The sequence below is a fragment of the Populus nigra genome, chromosome 2 (assembly GCF_951802175.1).
Source record: "Populus nigra chromosome 2, ddPopNigr1.1, whole genome shotgun sequence".
Lineage (NCBI taxonomy): Eukaryota > Viridiplantae > Streptophyta > Magnoliopsida > Malpighiales > Salicaceae > Populus > Populus nigra.
In genome coordinates, this window is record NC_084853.1 from 40,602,031 (window position 1) to 40,622,076 (window position 20,046).

Below are 20,046 nucleotides of genomic sequence, written 5' to 3' on the forward strand. Positions count from 1 at the left end.
TCATTTTAATTTCTAATGATGGTGATAGGATCCTTAGAAACTGGTGTTGTTGTTCATAAGATTTTTGAGGGAGGGAAAAAGGACTGAGGATGGGGAGAATGGCGCTGAAACAAAATGGTGGTGGTTGGTATTTAGCAATGAAGAAGGGCACACCGGCCATGTGTAAATGTATTGGTGACTGTACTATGACCTGGTTTTTTTAATCTTCTACGCCACCATTATCAAAAGACGAACAAGAACAAATTTAAAAATGGCAGCCCTTATTCCTTCCATATTTTGAGTCAATCCGCCCACTAGGGTAGCCAGTAAGTATTACGAGTGCAAAAGGGAACTGAGGCCGGTTCATCCCCTCCCATGTGTCCTCCTTTCCGAACAAATAACAACGGCACCAGAAAAACATCATCGTGACAACGCAATGATAGAGCCACTACTACACAAATTGCACGATGCCACCAAAATATTTGATCGATATTTAAGAAGTTTTCATTGTTATTATAAATTGGTGGTTGAATACAAAACTTGTTACTGTAAATAATGTTAAATGGATCGATTACACAAAAATAGACATATGAGTTTTCACGGTTAGAAGATTTAAGTAATAAATTCATATGAATAGTAGTATATAATAATAAAATAGGCAGAATTTCATACATAAATATTTTAAAAAATAGAAATGAATAATATATTAAGATTCAAGCAAGAAACCATTAAAATTATAATTAAAATACAATCAAATAATTAATATAAAATATATATACCCAGTACATCACATCAAATGTGTTAAAAACATGTAGGAGGAAATCCTCAACTAGAAGGTCCAGAAGAAGACAAAGAGATAAATTTATAGTTGTACTTAGTTGAGCCCAATATAATCATAGCATTGATTGATAACTTCTACATTATGTGCTTTTTCATAATCATCTTTAAATTAACTTATAAAAGAATGGTACATGAACCTTGTATGCTATTGAAAGTTAAAGTTGAGTCAACCATTCTTTCTAATATGATTTTGTAAGAAACATAGGGCTGTTCGTGTACAAACCAATATAAATATTTCTCAATAAATTATTTTTTAAATATATGCATCGTCACAACATTGTTATGATGAATATTTTTATTTTTTCACTTCGCATATAGACATCTAATCACACTCCCGCTAATATTCTTTGAATTAGAAAGTATAAAAATAATAAAACCCCCAAACATTTTAAGATAATCTTGCTTATACAACCCTTCTTTAGAATCTTGAAATATCCAAGAACAATTATCCATTGCTCATGAAACCTATATAAAATTTTGATGACAACTTTTTATTAAAAATGAATTTGTCATCCAATAACTAGCTAATTATCAATTCTACACAAATTTTATTTTCCATCAATATGTGAACTAAACAAAAAAAATTAACAAAAAATAATTAGCATCAAACTAGTTATCCATCATTTATTCAATTCAAACTTGTTCAACCTAAATTAATACATTTTAATTATTATTAATTCCATAAAAATCATTTTTTCCTAAATTTCCAACATATAATTGATACCCTTTAAATTACCTATTATTTCTTTAATTATAAGACATATACATTATAAAATCAAATTCAATTTCATCAAATAACAAATAAAATTATTTTTCTCCAAATCTATAATTGATACCCTTTAAATTATCTATTATTTCTTTGATTATAAAACACATAAATTATAAAATCAATTTTATTTTCATCAAATGACATATAAAATTAATTTTCTCCAAATTTTAAACATACCTTAACATATAAATCATGCATTAATACAACAAAATTATCTAGGAAAAAGCTATAAAACACTTAAATATACAAGTAACTGAAAAAATTAAAAATAAATTTCAATAAATTAATTTAAAACATAAATGTGCTAAAAAAAATAGATGAATTACTAACTTGATGGTGTTAAACTTAACATAAAATGGAACCAATAGATGGAAACAGACACTACTAAAAAATAGTGGTCGATGCACGCAGATTGGGTGGTCAGATTTGTAAGAGGAAGGCTGAAATTTAAGGAGAATTTAAGAGGTTGCTGGTGGGTTTTTTAAGAAATGAAGCTATAAAGAAATGGAGGGAATAAAAAACTGCTAGGTTTTAATTCATTTAAAATCATTGATAGAAATTTCGTTAGAAATTTTGTCAGTATTACTAACATGTCAAATTACCGTTGAAATTTTTTATGAAATTTTAATTAATTTAGTTTTTAAGTATTCTATCGCTATTTCGGTCAGAAATGACTGATAGAATATTTTTCTTAGATCAGCCGAAAGGAAATTAAGGAAAGAAATGATTGAAGGAAGAGTTTAAACTAATCAAAGACAAGACAAGCGTCTAGATGTTACAGTCAAACACACGCATGAACTGGATTGATGTGAGGAATGAAAATTACATGCTAAATTCGCATTTGGGATTACAGATTTATGTATTTCACTATCTTAAATATGTATAACATGCATGAATATTTATTGAACAATTACAGGGGGCAGGAAACAGAAAAATCCTTCATATATAGAATTGACTGCCAAGCGCTAAGCCATATTTCTTCTTTTAGATTAGCAGTTCCGGGGCCTGCTGCTTTGTTAAATGGAATTTCCTCTCCTCTGAGTTCCAAGCTGCCTAAGAGGTTAATTTTAGAAGAAGCATATAAAAGTAAGCGAAAGAAAAATACAGAGAACAATGGACTGCAGCTTCAAATGAACGGATTTGAAAGAGAAAGAAGGTGGTGGGTTGTTATTGTCAAATGGAAAGTAAGGCACTGGATTGTTCCCGTAACCAGCTGGTGGTCCATTAAAGGAATAGCCAGCACCCGGCCAATACGACTGCTTAGGCGGTAGCACAGGCGGAAATGGTGTCGGTGGTGTTGGACACGCAGGGCACTCATTAATAGGAGCTGGTGGCGGTGGACACTCGGGGATAGCTGGTGGCGGTGGAGAAGGTGGGGGAGCAGGCGGTGGACACTCAGGGATAGCAGGTGGAGGTGGAGAAGGTGGGGGAGGAGGCGGTGGACACTCAGGGATAGCAGGTGGAGGCGGCGATGGTAAAGGCTGACAAGGATTGTCACAGGAATAGCACATTGTGCATGGTATTTGTTCTTTAGAAACTTTAGAAATTGTTGATGATAATGAGAAGTTGATTGTTATGATAGTGGAAAGGGTTAATAGCAGCATTCTCATGCGGTTTGCCATTACTATCATAATTGGTGAATAAAGAATAGTGAAAGATGGAGGCCGGAGATAAGAGAAGGGTAGCAAATCATGAACTTTTAATGGTTTTTAAAGACGGGAGGAAAGAACCAAAATTTAGAGCAAGTGTACTGGCGACCACACCATTTTTGTTATATTTATCGTCGACAATGAAATTAGAATTGGAAAAATAAGAACGTGGTCCTTATTTCTTATAATTAACTAAATTTTTATCAGTACATTTAAAAAAAAACATTAAATTAAAAAGATTTACAAAATTAATTTTTTTTTTAACACAAGCACATTCCAGTAAAGACACACTGGGTTTGGTACTGGTCAAATCTAACCACAATTGAGTGTGGCAATATATTAAGTCTCGAGTATGCTGGGGTTGACAATGTGTCAAATCTCATGCACGCCCAAAAAAATAATCATCTTCTCTAAGCAAGTCTAAAGAAATAAATATTCTCCTTAGAGTATGCCCAATGAACAAACTCAACCTTCTTTTGACTCACTTAAGAGACGAACTCAACCTCCCTTAGGCTCACTAAAGGAAGGACTTACCTCTCTTAAGTCTAGCCCAGGAGAAGAGCTTAACCTCCATAAGTTCAACTATATTTAACATCTTGGATCTTAATCTTTCTATGACTTTTAGGTATATAAAAAGTCCTTCAGAGACCCATTATATTTTCATCAAACATGAATACAGATATAAAAGATATTTATCTCTCATTAAATGTTACCAGGATAAAATTACACTCGAGACCTTTCTTTTAATAAAATAACAAGACTCATAAGTTATAAATATACCATGAGACCTTTAAAACAGAAGTTCACAATCTTTATTCTCTACAGTATATATATATATTGTTAGTATACCTCTTTCTAAAAATATACTTATTTAAATATTGATGAATCTCTAACCTCTATCAAATAAGATGTAATATTAACCACAAGTAATCTTGACACACTAAATATTAAATATTATTTTAGCAAAAAAAAAAATAGATAAAATTATTATAACTAATTAATCGATCATCATCCAACTCAGAATCCATATTCAAAAACTGATTGGATTTTTAGACATCGTCTTCTTATATCAACGTTTTTCATCGATCACATCACCTCTAGTAGGCGGCCTATCAAATATCAATTGCAGAAATTTACAGAACAGTAAATTAGTTTGTCAGGGATGAACGATTGCTAAAACAACAGTGATGAATATAACTAGAAACCGGCCGTTTTACCACTAATTAGTTAACAGACTGTCTTACCACTAAGTAGGAATTCTGAGTTAAATTTTTTTTTTGTTCTTTTAATTTAACTTTTACCAGAAGGAAAATTGTAAGAAGAAATGGGATTGAGGGTCGCATTCGTAGTTTGTCTGGGAAACAGAAAGGCAAAAAATCATTATCAGATAAATTGTTACATTAAACACTTATTCCATGCAACTTACATCAGCCATATTATAACATTCCATACCATGACGAAATAATTTTTCAGGGCAAAAAATATTTGTAAAAAAATTAAATTTTTTTTGTTTAAAATTAATTTTTTATATTTTAAAATTATTTTAATGTTCTGGTATGAAAATAATTTTTAAAAATATATATTATTTAAATATATTTTCAAAAAAAAAAAACCATTTTTAAAAACAAAAATCATGACACACTACTACTAGAAAGTGTGACCGCTGAACTTACTATTACAGTGTATATTCTTATTTGTATTACATTACAAAATATAATTTCAATTCCTGAAATTATAACACTTAAATTTGAAATCTAGCACAATTCAAAACCATGCTTCTATTGTTTCTACTCAAACACAACCAAGTATTAATCTCCGTCTTTAGAGGTCAAAACCACTCTCCTCGAAGCTCTCTTAAAACCCGACCATGTGGTGTATCAGGATCACCACGCATAGCATTCTCCATCCAAATCCTTCGAGCTCTCTCGAGTGCCTGCTCAGCCGTGTCAAGTTGCTCTGGCAACCACCCAATCACGTCTCCAGGTTCTTTATAAATTTCTTCACAAGCAGTGCCATCGGTTGCCCTTGTTATCGGCTTTCTAGTATCCGCCACCTGAGTTTCTGACAACGGCGACGCCTTGCGACGCCTGAAATATTCCTTGTCATCTTCTACTTGTTCTTTGGTGCTTCTCTCATCCTTTGGCCATGGCGCGCCATCAAGTCCAGCGCAGCTAACTGCTTCTAGTGTCAATGTTGAGTTCTTTCGCCTTTGTTGGACAATGGGTTCTGCTGGATTGTGAACTCCAGCATTTTCCAGCTTTGTAGTAGGCACATGTGGCGGTTTGGGTGGTGCCAATGTTTCGGTATCTTTACTGAGTCTGCATTCTGCTTCTGTTTGTCGCTTGCCGGTTTCAGGCTCGTACTTTCCTGCCATTTCCTGCAAATTATATATAAATTGGTCTCTGTGGATATCACTTTTCACTGCAATCAAATGACTTCTAAAAAAGATAAAAGAGAACGAAAATCTTACTTCAGGTTTTCCAGGGGGAACAGCATGTTGAATTTCATGTTCACGGTCAGCGTAAACCTCAGGATCAGCAGGGCGACCAGTTGGTCCTGTAGCAAATCCTCGAACTCGAGCTAGATTGTAGGCTAAAGAGAGGGACCTATACGATCTTGTTGCGGTTGCAGCTAGTCTTGACTGGATCATCTTCAAATTCGCTCCCTGATGCTTGAATTATACAGTTAGTTATCTCTTTTAATTGTTTCGAAGTTCAGAACCAAGAACAAAGGCAAGCTCCAACCAAGAAAAAGAAGCGAGGGGGACTTTCTAGAGAAGAGAATATGTTTACGTGGGGACACGTGTCTTAAACTATTGACGTGGCAATAGCTTGTCGCCTTGCTGTATTTTACGTGTCACTTTTTAAAAGTCATCTTTTCTTTGTGTATCCATTGTGAGAGAGGCACCTCGAAGCATTCAGAAGTTTCTTCCTGCTTCTGCATTTGGAGGAAGTAAGGCATCCACTCGAATTCTCTAGTAGAAGTGGGGTCGATCCAATCCTCTAGGGTTGGTTTTTAGCGTGAGATGATTAACAAGTAGAGGCCCATGAAGCCTGCCTGTTCTTCCCCTCGCGTAAGCATGTTGGGTCCTCAGCATGTGTTTGATGGATCTATTCAGCGGGCTCAGGAGAATAAAAATTATAAAGAAATATAAATGAGATTTTTTAAAATATTTAAAATATAGATATTTTACATATACTTGACAAGTGAAGCCATGTATAATTTTTATTTTATACTTTACCTCTTTCTTAAATAAAAGCAATCTTCATCTATTCTTGGGATCTTTGTTAAATAAGGTCTTTAATCATTGCTTAAATAGCCATTAGCTTAAACGGGGCACATCCAAGCAGTGTTTTTAAGCCAAGAGTCAACCCAATCTAAGGCAAGTCATCGAATTTTGACTAGGTTATCTGAATCAACCTTAATATTTTTTATAAATCAAAATGATATTATTTTAAAAAAAAATAAAAAAAATAATTAACAGGTTGTAACCAGGTTTTTAACAGCCAGGTTTTTAACAAACTTTATTTTTTCACAAACTCAACTTAGTTCCAGCCCAAATCAGCCGGGTTTTAAAACCATGCATCCAAGCGCTAAAGAGAAGTCAATGAATTGAACTTGAGAGTGCTCGATCGCATTTTATTCAATGTTGCAGATCTCATGTAGCTTTTAAGTTCTAATAATATCCATTATCTAAAGATTGTTGCTTTTAAATATGAAATGAATTATTTGGCAAGTGTCGCCCGCTGCTAGAAGTGAATCATGTAAAATCATGACTCAAATGGCGTTTCATGTCCTCTCATCTATTTAGAAGAAATCGGCCGAAGAAACCAAATCACATCTTTTCAGTCTCGATGCTAATGGAAGGAGCTCTTGGGCTACCGTAAATTTATATTCTTTAGAGAGTTTCAATCATTTGGGCATTGGCAGGCATCTTGTAGTCTGCTAGCAATGAAAGATTGTCTGCCTCCGCAGGAACTGAGTTTTACTGCCATCAAAGGTTAATCCTTGTTCAAACTGCTGGATTTCGTTCGGTATCCCGAATGTTTAACGATGAACAAAAGAATCTAATGTGAAAAGAAATCATTGTTTGTATTCATGTAATTGCTTGATCATTTTGCAATTTTACACGTTGCAATTTCCCCATAAAAAAACATTGAATATTGATTGGGGTTAAAACTTGAAGACAACTAGAAAGCTACGCAGAAGAAAAATGCTTTCCTTTATCTTATCCTAAGCACGGACCAAGCCACAAGATAAGGCCATCAAGAGTATGGCAGCCTGTTCTTCCTCTCCCAGTTTTCTCTTCCAATCTTCCTGCAATATCCCATCTCTTCTAAAACCCATCAAATCTAGCTTCAATGAAACTCCTAGCTTACTACTATTGCTACTTTTAGCAATCTTACTTTTACTCCTCTCCGCTCCTCCTTTGTCCGACCCAAGAAGTGCTCTCCTCTTCTTCCTCTGTCTGATCCCACATGCATTGCACAGTGTCTGCAAATAATAAAAGTATACATTATTAATAAAGCTAATCAGAATCACAATCCAGAAACTTAAGGAAGATGATCATTGCAAAGTGAATAATTACACACACCCTGGGACCAGCCGGACCGCCTCGCCAACATGGGGTTCTTGTAGTTTGGCAATCCATGCATCTTCTTTTGATCTCGTTACCCTTGCTTGATTGAGTACTATCCATGTCCTCTGACTCTGATCCCTGTTTAAAAAAATCGAGGACATTAAGTAACAAGTAAACCGAACAATAACCATCACTAAATTAAAAAACGAAAAGCTATGGGAAAAGGATAAGATCACTCACTTTGGTGTTGAAATCCATGATCAGTGCAAACAGGTTATGCTAGAGACTGAAGACAAGCACTTCAAAATAAGTGCTATATGAGATAAGTTAAGATTCAACAGACATGAGACTTGGAGAAAGAAGAGAGAGGCAAGTGTGTCTCAACTCAAAGAGACCTATAGCGAAGAGAGCAACAGCATACAAAAAAACATTCTCATTAGGTATTGAAGGAGAGATATAAATGCAGCGAGGGAGGTGTTAATAGGAAAGAAGCAGAAGAAACATGGGAATGGGAAACAGGGCACTTGAAGAGGCTTGCAAATATAATAACAGCTGCCTCGTTCAAGAATCAAGACGGCTAGTTTTCTACCGTGGGGGCTGCGGCGCAGAAACCCTAATTCAAATTTTCTTTAATAGACTAAAATACCCATATGTGGTTGATTCCAGGACCATAACGTTTTTTTATGACAAGTTTAGAATTCATTAATTAAAAAAATTGTATTCTAAATAACATTTCATGAAAATTTTTAAAAACATTATTTAAAATTATTTTTTAAATTGTTAAATTTTTTTTATAATCAGTACTGATATTAAAAATAATATTTAAAAAATAAATATATATTATCTTAATATATTTTCAAATAAAAAATATTTTAAAAAATAATTATTATAACAATTACAAACATTTTATGATCACAATCAGTAACAGAAAGTTTAGTCACCCTCCATAATCCAAAGATTTTCTTCTACCCTTTTGATAATAGTTGTTTTCAAAATAGTTTTTTTTGAGCAATGTTGTGCATTTCATATGAAATAACGTGGAAATTATTGTTTTTTTAGCGTTGATTTATCATTTAATAACTTTAATGTCTACAATTACCCATTTATCATTCACGACATGTATTTTTAATATATATACATATATATGATTTTTTTTCTCTTGAGAAAATCTCATAAAATGATAGATTCCATTAATAGATTTATAAATTCAATATTTGAAAACTTTTAAGAAATGATTTGGTGATTATTTCTCAGTTAATATTTTCCCTAAATGCGAAAAAGAAAAATTTTCCAATAAAGATACAATTCGGAGGTGAACGTGAAGTTGAAGGAAGAATATTACAGCAAAGAAATAAGTTCTATTTTGCTTTGTTTTCCATTAAAATACTCGATTTTGTGCAACAAGAATGATACCCTTCTGCACTGATCACACAGTTTTTTTTTTTTTTTTTGTATTGGGACCCCAAATGCCAAAATCAAGAGACGCTTGAACTTCGATGAATAAAGCACAGACCACACTATCAAATCACTGCACAGAAGGAATTAAGGATTGAAAGCAAGAAATGCCCATGGCTCCAAGCGAAAGGTGTAGATGGACATTTTGGTAAATGGGCTGTGACAGAGACAGTGAGATGAAGCAGAATCAAGACAAGATGCCACCTTTGTTTCTTAGCAGTTGTAGATGAGCAGTGGGAGGGAAAAGAAAAGGTTATGGCAAAGCTTGAGGTTGTAATGAAGAGATAACGATGGAAGAAGAGACAAAAACCCAGGGCACCGATTCTGGACCAGACGCAGCCAGCCAGCCATGCCTTCATCGTTTTTGTCCTTAGCTTGATAAAACGAAAGGAAGGAACATCCTGTGATTGTTTGCTATTGATGGTTTTTTAGATTGCGCTAGCCGCTTGGTTTTATTCGTGTCTTATACCACAAAAATATATTTAATAAGAATAAATATGTACTTAGTCAGGGATGAGATAAATAAATAAAAATAATTGTTTTTTTTTTATCTTAAGATGTTTGATCAATATAATATCTTGCTTTGAAATAGAAGCAGTTGTCCCTTTAAAAATAAACATTTTTATCTTTTTTTAACAAAAAAGGATTTTTTTAATTAAAATAAAAATTTCTCCGTCATTTTTTTTTATTATACATACCAATTATGCTAGTGTTTTACATAATTATATTTCATTTTTTATATATTAGTCATTATATTAAAATGATATGCCTATAAATATTGTCATCCTATTTATTTCTTTTGTGTTGAAACTTAAGAATTACTTTTATAAAAAAACATGTTCATATGCTGTATAAGTTTAAGAAGTCGTAAAATATTTAATATAAATTAAATGTATTTGTTTAAATAATCAGTACAGTTCTTGCTGGTCATTTCATTTATCAAAATTAATAATAATAAAATTTAACCAAGTACTAATTAATTATTTATAAGTATAATACAATAACCAGTCATTCAGTAAATACTGTTTTTATATCACAGCTCACCTTAATATAAAAATGAAATCGTCACAGAATGAGAGCTTAATTATTTGTTTTTATGTTTCAAAAATGTTTTTGAAAAAATATTAATTTTTTTTACTTAAAATTAATATTTTTTAGTATTTTTATATCGTTTTGATATATTAATGTTAAAAATAATTTTTTTAAAAAAAATATATTATTTCAATATATTTGTAAATAAAAAATACTTTAAAAAACAACCGTTATCGCAATATCAACATAACATATAACATAACAATTCCAAACACGCCGCGGTATGTTGATGTTATTGCTGATTTTTCTTTATGAGATTCCTGATTTTTGGTATTTTTAAATATTTTTTATATTTTAATATCAAAAATAATTTTTTAAAAAATATATATATATTATTTCAATATATTTTTAAATTAAAATTTTAAAAAAACAATCATTATCACAATATTAAACACACACACATATATATATATATATATATATATATATATATATATATATATATATATATATAATGTCAATACCAAACGTCGCTGTATGTTGATGCTATTGCTGATTTTTCTCTATGAGATGCCTAAATAATTATTGGCTTTACCGATAATAATTGAATGATTGAGTCACGACATTGAACTCCCACTCATACTGCGGAAAAAGAACTGTCCTTCGAAGTATCACGAGTCCACAAGCCATGCAAAAGGCCGAAACGGTGTTTGTGTCGCGGCAGAAAGCTGCATGCTCCTCGATAACACGGAACCATGTCTGCAACCATTTCATTGAGTTCCGCCTTCGGAAATAACATGAACGGTAGCATAGATCACTAGGATGTGCAAAATACTTGTTCTTCTTGCATAAGGGACCAAACACTTGCTACTGTCCTTTGTTGTATTGTGGATGGCAAACAGGAACACTTCTCTTTTGAAATTCAAATTCTTAAGAAATTTATGAGCAGTGGTATTGTCCTCTACTGTGTTCAAATTGTATGGACTCTCTTTTGGAATGTAAGAGTGAAATACTAATTAATGGCTGCAAAACTAAATTAAAAGATCAGCTCACTGCTTCAGCCTCTGTCATTAGTAATTTACATCAAATATTTTAGTCAGGCCATCTAAAGTCTCATGGAGAGAGTCTTGGGTGCAAAATAAAATAAAATAAAATCTGTACTAGTTAGAGTGATACACAACAGATTGAGCAAATTAGACGCTTCTTGCTTTCAGTGCTTCAACCTATCCCTCTGTCCAAGTTTTGAGCAAAGATCAGCGAGGAAGGAGAAGAGAGCACCCATGAAGCACATTAACCATGACAATACGAACAATGCCCAGTCCTGGAGGTTTTTCTTTGGAGAATGCCCCCTGTCTGAGATGAGCAATGCCCTGTATACAGCTTCAGCTAAGGCATACGCTGTAACCGGATCAGATTCTTCTGCGAGAAATCCATATTCTGTGAGGCAAACAATGTCATACACTCCATTAGTCTCTGATATTCCTAGACGCTCGCATAATCTGAGCCTCATGTCGATCCTCTCTTCGGTTGTCAACAAGTCACCATGTGTCAGGATCAAGATAGGATTCTCGTCTGCGAGCAAAATGGAGCCAATTACTTGCGTTATTTTGCATGTTAAGCATTCCCATATGAAGTTGTTCGTTCTTGCTTAATTGTACTGTCACAAAAGGCTTAGAATTTATATTTAATTTTACGCACAACCAAATGAGCCTACTTCTGTGTCTGTGGCAATGCTTTATTTTGAGCAGCATGGTTATGTTTAAGTATGATTGAAAATTCACTCAAACAGTAACGGGATAAGAAATAAATGCAGCAGAGAGTATTAAAGCTATGGTGCAAGCAGGTAGGGGCAAGGCAAACTGCAGAATGAATTCAAACTCTTCTGAGTCAAGACCAGTAAAAAAAGAAGAAAAAACTGATTAAAACATGTTTGACAATCCACACCATGTACTCAAATAGATAGGTAATTAAATGTACTGAAATTGAAAGAAAAAACTAAGTTCTCTTTCTGCTATGATGTAAATTTCAAGACCATCATGAGCTGCAGCAGTCGAAGCTTAGTGCAGATTAATAATTACAATAGCTCTAGGAAGTACAGTAGCGTAAAGTGCATGTACAAAAAAGCTTTGATATGATGTTTGATGCTTCACGAGTCTATGTGTATTGGTCCATTTATTATAATGACAGGAATTAAAAAAAACTCCGAGCTGTCGTGGCTGAATGTCAAAATGATAGCAGTATAGCACCTTAAACGAACAATTGATGGTAAAGACTAAAGCTTACTTACTGCATTTTCTCAAAGCAGGGGAGAGGAAGAGTTCTCTTGTGGCTTCTAATGGCTTCGAATCACTAGCTTTTGAGGCTTTATGGACCTCTGCTATGTTAACCACCACCATAGGAATATTTACTGTCCTGTGTACAAACTTTGAAGATGACCTCAAATCAACAGTTTCTGTGTCGGCTTCCAGCAATACATCATCACCTGATCTCAGGCACAGCTGGTTATGGTGAATCCCATCACTCATCCAACTTGACAATTCCTCGAGAGCATCACCAATTTTACCATAATTAAACCCCCTAGAATCGTACACACAAAACCCACCTTGCATTGATCTCATTACATTGTGCTCTTCCATGTACATGGTGGTGTATTTGGTAGCACCGCCTACAAATACAAAATCAAATTAATAGTTGTGCTGCCAGAAATGTTTCATACTCCACAGTTTTGCAACTCTTTGGAGTATAAATGCAAACTCATGGCTGTGCTATGCTCTGCACAATAAACTTACCAGATGAAGTTCGAGCAAAAGGTATGAGTCCAGACCGACCAAAAACACTGTACATAAGGTTCACAAGTGAGCTCTTGCCAGAGCCAGAGAAACCCACCAAGAGAATAGTGATTACAGGTGGAATGTCCATCTCTTCCTTCTTGAGACCTCCTGTGGGCACCCAGAAATCACCTGAACGATACATTTGTAGCTTGTATCTGAGCTCATTGAGTCCTTCATGAGCAATCAAAGCCAGTCTCTCCAACTCTTTAAGAACTCTGACTCTTGGTGTAAGGCTTGCGATGTGAGGGAGGTCAAGCTTAAGCCTAACACATTCATCGAACTTTGCTGCCGATCTCCACCAACAGTAGCCCAGTCTTGACAATTGGCACTCATCTTCATCATTGGAAGAGAGCTGACTCTTCATGTCTTTGGGACTCAACTTCAGCGAAAAAGGTGGCAGTAATTTTATTTTATTTTGGACTTTTGAAATTGAACAGTTTGATCTTTCTACCATGAAGGCTCTATTGCAAAAGAGAGATACGAATCAAAGGGACAAGGGAATTTTCTACCACAAGGCTTTGTGTGTCCAAATGAGTACTATTTTGCTCACGGGTTTTCCACTAGTTGGCTGTTGCGAAGGGCTATTTCCAGACTTTCTGGCACTTGTGGTGGAGCAGCTTGAGAAATGGCATCCCATATTACCGAAATACCCACGTTCCTGCCGTTCAATACCATCAGACTTGCTGGATAGGAAGGTATTTTAGTCCCAACGAGGCAACGACCCTGTAATGCTAGGGAATGGGCAGCGTACTGCTACAGCGCTACGTCTAGATAAAAACTTGGACGTTATATACATAGCAGACGGTCACAGGATGGACGTTCCTTCTCTTGTCCAATCAATCATGTCGCTTTCAGCTTAACACGTGGCTTGTAATCCATATTCAACCAAAGCTCTTCCTGCACATTTAGTGGTTTCGCACATGCCTTTGCCATTTTAGATTCTTGCAAGGATTCTGTCAATAATTAAGCAGCCATGCGGATTAGGCTAATTTCGAAAAATGTACTTCCTGGTTCTCTCAAATGCGCTTGTGTGCATATGTTAAACACATGCCTACTGGCGTGTGTTAAAATGACCACAAGCACAAGCAAAATGAGCACAGTGCGCAAGGGATATCATCTTTCTTCAGAGAAAAGAAAACCATGCAGAAGGATAAATCAAGTTTTGCCGCGAATCAGAATGCAATAATGGTAAATTTTATATCATAAATTCTTGTTTTTGTTTCACGGACAACAAAAATTGCCCCCTCAAAACTGAAAATAGAAACATTTTCTAATAGAAAGGCAATCCTTAGATTCCAAACTGTTCTGACCTTAAGAAGAAGAACATATAGCAACGCGTATCCTTCCAATCATCGCTCTAACTTGTAAACCCGACAGACGGATGCAAGCTGTGATGAGCAGCTTCATCCAAGGCATGACAAAATAATGCCCAGCAAAATAAAAATGAGAAAAAGTAAAAAAAAGACTCGAAACTTTCTGTAGATTCCACCAGCAATGGCAATTCTCGACTCTTCACAAACATAAAGCATCTCTGTAACAGAGCATCTTTTGAACCGCATAGCCAGAGAACGATCCTATGGCATGTGACTTCCCTATCCAAAAATAACAATCATTGATTTAAACCTGGACACTCAGCTTCATTCCACCATGAACTTTAGGTGCTGCAAATGTCTGGCACAGAAAAAGTGACAGTACAAATTAACCTTTGCCATAAATTAGTGTGTATAAAAAAGTGATTAAGGAAATAATCCCAAGACTACAATAAAATTGGAAGAACGCGGTAAAGTTACAATAAATTGTAGAGCTTTATAAAATGATAATTTACTCTCTATGATGATGTTTTACGAAATATAGAGAAGCAATCAACTGCAAATATCAAGACTATCTATAGATTTTTCATTTCAATCGGATATCAAAACAGGTATGTAGTTTCACATGTGACTTCTATTAGTTCAGTTAACACAGGGTAAAAAGTTGAAGGCATCCCCCCGCATGTGTAGAAACTAAACAAATGAGAGCACAAGACAGGTAAATTCAGAACTAATATCCACAAACTTACACATTCCCAGCCAACTAATTGGGAAATGCCAGACCTCGATCTTTGCAAGAATATCGATAGAAAAACAAGCACAAACAAGCAATCCCTATTAAACAGGAATTGCTCAGCCTCGGTGTGAAAGTTAACTGTCCAGGAGGTGCCTTTGTCACTTGTAAAGAGAAATTGTACCTCGAACTTACGAACTAGGTGAGAGAAGTTGCATACCTTAAGTGAATTTAAATCCATTAGAGGAAACAGGAACTTCGGTCCCACCAAACTGAAATCCAGATTGGGAAGCATCACCTGGAGGAAATGCCTCAAAGTCATCACCATCTTCCACCCAATATGTCTCAAGAATCTTCACTGCTTTCTCATATATTTCATTGTTGTCATGACTCTGAAGGTTCTCAATCTTTTCTAAGCCCTCAACATCTTCAATCATTTGGGTATACAGATTTGCATTTCCTGTGTTGCCCAAATTCTTTTTAGCTTCCCCAACCTTTAGAATGTTCTCTAGCCCTTCTAAGCAAACCGTGACAATTCTTGGGTCAGGACAAATCAAAAGATCACATAATGGCTTGATGCACCCCTGGTCCACCAGAAACCTACAATGCGCAAATAGAATTGAATCTTTTAACTTACACATAAATCAAATTAACCAATTAATGGAGAAGAATGTCATGAAAGAGAAAAAACATACTTGATTTGTTCATGGCTTCCACCAGAAGTTGCATTTGAAATTGCCCAAGCAGCCTCTTTCTTGATCTCAAATTCAGCATTTTGAAGCAATTGGACAAGAGGGCCAATAATACCTGCTTCAAGTACAGCCTGCGCAATTTGCAAATGCAAGTCTCATGCAATGAACATTACAACAAATAGGCGATAAAAACATCTAATACAGAGTTGAAAGTCTTTTTTTTGGTAGATTATCTGTAGCCATCCTCAAGATATCCTCACTTCAAAACAATCATTGGATGTAAACAAACTGAGGGTACATAAAACCATCATCAACTCAGAATTTTAAAGCAATTGAGACGGGGGACAAATAACTCCATTTTACCAGATGGGCTAGAAAACAACAAAATAGCTCCAAAAAACTTTCTGTAAATTCCTGTATCCCACAAAATATCTAAGCTTTAAATAATCAGAAGATTACAGACATTGTGACAAAATTTAAGGACATACTAATTTTCATCCAAACCAGGGATCCACTGATGATATTTAATGAGTAGTCTTGCTCACCTGTATCTGATTTGCATTTCCAGCTGTGACGTTTGAAATTGTCCAGCATGCTTCCTTCTTGATGCTTTTCTTGTAATTATTTGTCAGCAAGTTCAAAAGACATGGGAGAGCTTGATGGTTTATCATACACTGAAATTAGGAATGACACAAAGCATTACATCATTGGCTCAGAAGCCAACATATTTTCAAGTCATGCAAACATGTCATACATGCAACATATCAGACCACTAAGACACGCTGTAGATATCATCAGATGATTAATCGAGGTATGCTGAAAATTATAAATGATATCATCTAAGTAATTCTCAAAAAAAAAAAATTATTGAGCCCTTTTTCTCCTCTGGGATATTTTTGGATAAGTTTATTTGAGTTGTCTCATTTCATAGTGCCATTTGGCAAGCAGGCAGTTGGGGAATGTTACACGCCTTTGAGCTTTTCAAATCTCTAGAATTTCATTTCTGAATGGGTTCCAATTTTTTTTTCCTAGTTAACATGCAAGATCATTAGCTCTGCCAAGACATAAATGCAGACTTCATCTCAACCAAAAACCACTACTCGTTCAAGCATGTTTCTTTCAGAAAACAGAAACAAATAGTCACTTCCTAAAAAATTAAGGCATGTCTGCACACATCTCAAAACAAAAGCGAGACATGAATTCCATAACACCATAAAATAACCTCCTAACAAGAATTAGACTACATACTCAATCGAGAGATTAGAAAAAAGATTGATTTCATAATCTTTCCTAGTCATGAGTTTATACTAATTCTTCCACTTCACAGCTAAAATTAAAGTTTGTCTGAAGCATGTCCACATTGTTGGGGAAGGAAACCATCTGATGTTTTGTAAATTTGGAAATTTTATCAAATCTCTCAAGTTGGTCTCCATCCAATTGAGACCTTCACGTACAGGAAGTTTCACTCAGACTCAAGTCAATGAAAAAAAAAACCCTACTCTGTACTGTTTGGAATCTCATCTATTAAATGGCTAGTCAAAAGCTGGAGGAGGGTGGTTGTGGGTGTAGACACCATAGAACCTTTAGACCCATCCTTATCAATAGCCATCAAATATGAATACATGACAAGTATTGACTTGAAAACTATAAAATGTGACAAGTATTGATTTCAAAACCAGAAAACCATAAGCAACAGCTGAAACAAACCCATTACATGCTATCAGAATTAGTGCAAAACAGCATGCCAGGTTGTAATGATAAGTTGTGAAATTGTATAGAAAATGCCAAATATTCTAGAATATTAAAGCATTAAAGAAAAAAAAGCATGTCCATCTATATTTTCAACCTGTGCATCTAAAATGAGCAATGCAGGCACGTACAAGTATTTCCATCTTCCAAGATCAGTACAAAACTGTCGGAGGAGTATGTGATTGGTTTTAAAATAAACAAAACCATGCCAGTTATGAACTCATGACTAAAACCAGGGGAAGAGAAATTAAGCAGTAAGATAAATAAATAGGAGGGGTTTGGGGTAATTAGAAAAATAAAGGTATAAGTATAACCAATACCTGAGTCTGCATGTCATCTCCAGTAACAATATTTCCAACTGCACGTAGCGCAGGGATGAGCACTGTTGGAGATTGATGACTGAAAACAGAAAATGTACAGAGCGTTTCAACTTTCAGAAGCAAATGCCAGGAAAAAGAATCATCTGACACATATGAAGAGCAAACAGAGTTTATAACTCACCGTAAAAGTTCAACGAGACGGGGGCAGACCCCAGCCTCAATAACAGCTTGGATTTTCTCATTGGATCCATCTGAGAGATATGACAGTGCCCAGCATGCATCTGTGAGGACTTCGTTGTCATTTGAATGTATAAGACGCTCAAGAGCTGGGAGAGCAGGTTTTGTCTGCTCATTGAATTTCAACAGCACATACACTAGCAGCAATTAACAAATTGGGGAATAAAGTACTGGAACTGCATTTAAACAGTCTATCTTGAAAGTCAAACCTGGTCAAACAAAGGTTGGGGCTTGCCCCTGCAGAAGTTCGATAATGTCCAAGTTGCATTTCTTAACATAGAAAGCTTTGCATGTTCATTGAATTGTGCAAGCAAAGGCATCAAAGCCCCATGACCAAGGACTAGATCACGGCATTTTGGTGAGTCACCAGCAACATTTCCTAATGCCCAAACAGCCTATAATCCCAGCAAAATGTAAGTTTGCCATTATCGAACCAATCAAGAAATAATTACGATGGCCCCTTGACATTACTTGAAAGAAAAATAGATTACATAAAATAATAATAACATCTACCTGTTCCCTGACATCTTCAGCTGGAGAACTTAAAAGTTTGACAAAAATCGGGATTGCCCCATGGTCAATTACAACCCTGGTGTTTTCTGATGTCCCAGAAGCAATATTCGTGAGCGCCCAAGCCGCCTCGAACTAAAATATAACATTAAAAAAATATACAACACGACAATTAAAAAGAAAAGAAAAAAACTAAACCGGCAGGTATAATAGATACAGCAGCAGCTATAATGAAGCCCTGTCGAAAACATAAAGCAACAAAGATCTAGCACGAATCCAAACCTGAAGCTGTGGAAAATCATCCCTTGCAAGAAACTCGATGAAGCGGGGGACAACCCCTGATTGTATAACTTCATTGATGGGAGGACTGCGTTCTATTGAGAGCAGCTTTCGGAAATGAGTTGTTCCCTCAAACTGTATATTCTTGTCATCTGACCAAACACCAGCAATCATTGCTGGAAGAGTTTCTAGCTGCCATCAGATTAATTTAACAAAACCATCAGCTCCATTAAAAAAATATTTTTTTTATTTAATAATTATCGGTAACAAATGATGATTCAGGATTGATCCAACAAATTATTAAATCAGGGAGCAATTCAACCTAACTATCCACAAAAATTAATGAAAAAAAGGTAAAGTAAAGAAACAAAGAATACCGGCTTATCAGAAGCGGAAATGTTAAGAGAAGAGGTAACTTGTTGCTGTTGCTGCTGGGCCTGAAGTCCCTCACGTCGCTTCTTAAGCAAGCTTTCTTCCCTCTTATTCTTTCGGATCTCCACCAGGTTGTCTTCCCTTCTTCTCCTCCCTTCATCTGCATCCACCGCCACCTTGTACTTGTTCCTCCTCACCTCCACTCTCGCGTTCGGCCTCAACGACATGTCGTTTTGATTAGCACTGTAATGTGGATGTTACAGTGAGGGAAGCGAAGGGAAGGGAAGAAGAGGAGTGGTAAAAGTGAGGAATGTGGAGGGGGGGTTTTGGGATTTCTATTTGAATGGACTTGGAGCCAGAAGGGTGGTGCTATTATAGAGGTTTTTCAACTACCGACGCTTGGGAAACAGGGCTTGGATTTTGTTCTTATTAACGAGACCACCATTGGTTTTTTCGAATTTGAAGGAGAGGGAGCTCTAACGGACCTCCGCCGCCGTCAATCTTTATTCCTTTTCTGCCCCTGTAATAATATTATATTTTATTAATTTTGTATACGATAAAAATAGTATGTGAAAAGAAAATGAAATTAAAATAAAATGGGTGGACAAATTAAATCAGTAGGAGTAATCTATGATATTTCAATAGAGATGGAGAGAGATGCATTTAAAGGGAAATTGGATTTTAATTAAGTATTGTGTTCGTTACTAAAT

General features: G+C 35.2%; 5 protein-coding genes across 5 annotated transcripts; all 5 read right to left on the reverse strand.

Annotated features, from left to right (window-relative positions):
- Nucleotides 1-2,363: 2,363 nt before the first annotated feature.
- Nucleotides 2,364-3,290, reverse strand: LOC133682009 (leucine-rich repeat extensin-like protein 3). The gene is made up of 2 exons (XM_062105236.1): nucleotides 3,003-3,290; nucleotides 2,364-2,951 (listed from the first exon to the last, which is right to left on the reverse strand). The coding sequence occupies exons 1-2, from the start codon at nucleotides 3,217-3,219 to the stop codon at nucleotides 2,656-2,658; spliced, it is 513 nt and encodes a 170-aa protein (XP_061961220.1). The 5' UTR covers nucleotides 3,220-3,290; the 3' UTR covers nucleotides 2,364-2,655.
- A 1,592-nt stretch (nucleotides 3,291-4,882) lies between these two features.
- On the reverse strand, nucleotides 4,883-6,121 carry LOC133681381 (uncharacterized). The gene is made up of 2 exons (XM_062104415.1): nucleotides 5,708-6,121; nucleotides 4,883-5,614 (listed from the first exon to the last, which is right to left on the reverse strand). Exons 1-2 carry the CDS (start codon nucleotides 5,885-5,887, stop codon nucleotides 5,066-5,068), a joined length of 729 nt encoding a protein of 242 aa, XP_061960399.1. The 5' UTR covers nucleotides 5,888-6,121; the 3' UTR covers nucleotides 4,883-5,065.
- Nucleotides 6,122-7,305: 1,184 nt separating this feature from the next.
- On the reverse strand, nucleotides 7,306-8,414 carry LOC133681972 (GATA transcription factor 16-like). The gene is made up of 3 exons (XM_062105183.1): nucleotides 8,057-8,414; nucleotides 7,832-7,954; nucleotides 7,306-7,731 (listed from the first exon to the last, which is right to left on the reverse strand). The coding sequence occupies exons 1-3, from the start codon at nucleotides 8,072-8,074 to the stop codon at nucleotides 7,471-7,473; spliced, it is 402 nt and encodes a 133-aa protein (XP_061961167.1). The 5' UTR covers nucleotides 8,075-8,414; the 3' UTR covers nucleotides 7,306-7,470.
- A 2,921-nt stretch (nucleotides 8,415-11,335) lies between these two features.
- LOC133681930 (uncharacterized) lies at nucleotides 11,336-13,892 on the reverse strand. The gene is made up of 3 exons (XM_062105136.1): nucleotides 13,093-13,892; nucleotides 12,591-12,968; nucleotides 11,336-11,875 (listed from the first exon to the last, which is right to left on the reverse strand). Exons 1-3 carry the CDS (start codon nucleotides 13,586-13,588, stop codon nucleotides 11,514-11,516), a joined length of 1,236 nt encoding a protein of 411 aa, XP_061961120.1. The 5' UTR covers nucleotides 13,589-13,892; the 3' UTR covers nucleotides 11,336-11,513.
- Nucleotides 13,893-14,312: 420 nt separating this feature from the next.
- Nucleotides 14,313-19,727, reverse strand: LOC133681566 (importin subunit alpha-like). Its single transcript, XM_062104648.1, has 10 exons — nucleotides 19,342-19,727; nucleotides 18,968-19,156; nucleotides 18,689-18,820; nucleotides 18,385-18,570; nucleotides 18,120-18,283; nucleotides 17,939-18,017; nucleotides 16,415-16,543; nucleotides 15,873-16,000; nucleotides 15,398-15,777; nucleotides 14,313-14,805 (listed from the first exon to the last, which is right to left on the reverse strand). Exons 1-9 carry the CDS (start codon nucleotides 19,561-19,563, stop codon nucleotides 15,399-15,401), a joined length of 1,608 nt encoding a protein of 535 aa, XP_061960632.1. The 5' UTR covers nucleotides 19,564-19,727; the 3' UTR covers nucleotides 14,313-14,805; nucleotide 15,398.
- Between the last annotated feature and the right edge of the window lie 319 nt (nucleotides 19,728-20,046).

What these genes read in the sequence shown, in the direction of transcription:
- LOC133682009 (XM_062105236.1), bottom strand. Translation starts at nt 3,219, where the DNA reads ATGATAGTAATGGCAAACCGCATGAGAATGCTGCTATTAACCCTTTCC. An exon ending in TCCTCCCCCACCTTCTCCAC is followed by an intron (nt 2,952 to 3,002) that starts CTCCACCTGCTA and finishes CACCTTCTCCAC; the next exon opens with CGCCACCAGCTATCCCCGAG.
- LOC133681930 (XM_062105136.1), bottom strand. Translation starts at nt 13,588, where the DNA reads ATGGTAGAAAGATCAAACTGTTCAATTTCAAAAGTCCAAAATAAAATA. An exon ending in TTTTGCTCGAACTTCATCTG is followed by an intron (nt 12,969 to 13,092) that starts GTAAGTTTATTG and finishes TTGTATTTGTAG; the next exon opens with GCGGTGCTACCAAATACACC. An exon ending in CCCTGCTTTGAGAAAATGCA is followed by an intron (nt 11,876 to 12,590) that starts GTAAGTAAGCTT and finishes TTTTGCTCGCAG; the next exon opens with ACGAGAATCCTATCTTGATC.
- LOC133681566 (XM_062104648.1), bottom strand. Translation starts at nt 19,563, where the DNA reads ATGTCGTTGAGGCCGAACGCGAGAGTGGAGGTGAGGAGGAACAAGTAC. An exon ending in CCCAACCTTTGTTTGACCAG is followed by an intron (nt 18,284 to 18,384) that starts GTTTGACTTTCA and finishes TTCAATGAGCAG; the next exon opens with ACAAAACCTGCTCTCCCAGC. An exon ending in CGTCTCGTTGAACTTTTACG is followed by an intron (nt 18,018 to 18,119) that starts GTGAGTTATAAA and finishes TTCTGTTTTCAG; the next exon opens with TCATCAATCTCCAACAGTGC.
- LOC133681972 (XM_062105183.1), bottom strand. An exon ending in GCGGTCCGGCTGGTCCCAGG is followed by an intron (nt 7,732 to 7,831) that starts GTGTGTGTAATT and finishes TATTATTTGCAG; the next exon opens with ACACTGTGCAATGCATGTGG.
- LOC133681381 (XM_062104415.1), bottom strand. Translation starts at nt 5,887, where the DNA reads ATGATCCAGTCAAGACTAGCTGCAACCGCAACAAGATCGTATAGGTCC. An exon ending in TTCCCCCTGGAAAACCTGAA is followed by an intron (nt 5,615 to 5,707) that starts GTAAGATTTTCG and finishes TATAATTTGCAG; the next exon opens with GAAATGGCAGGAAAGTACGA.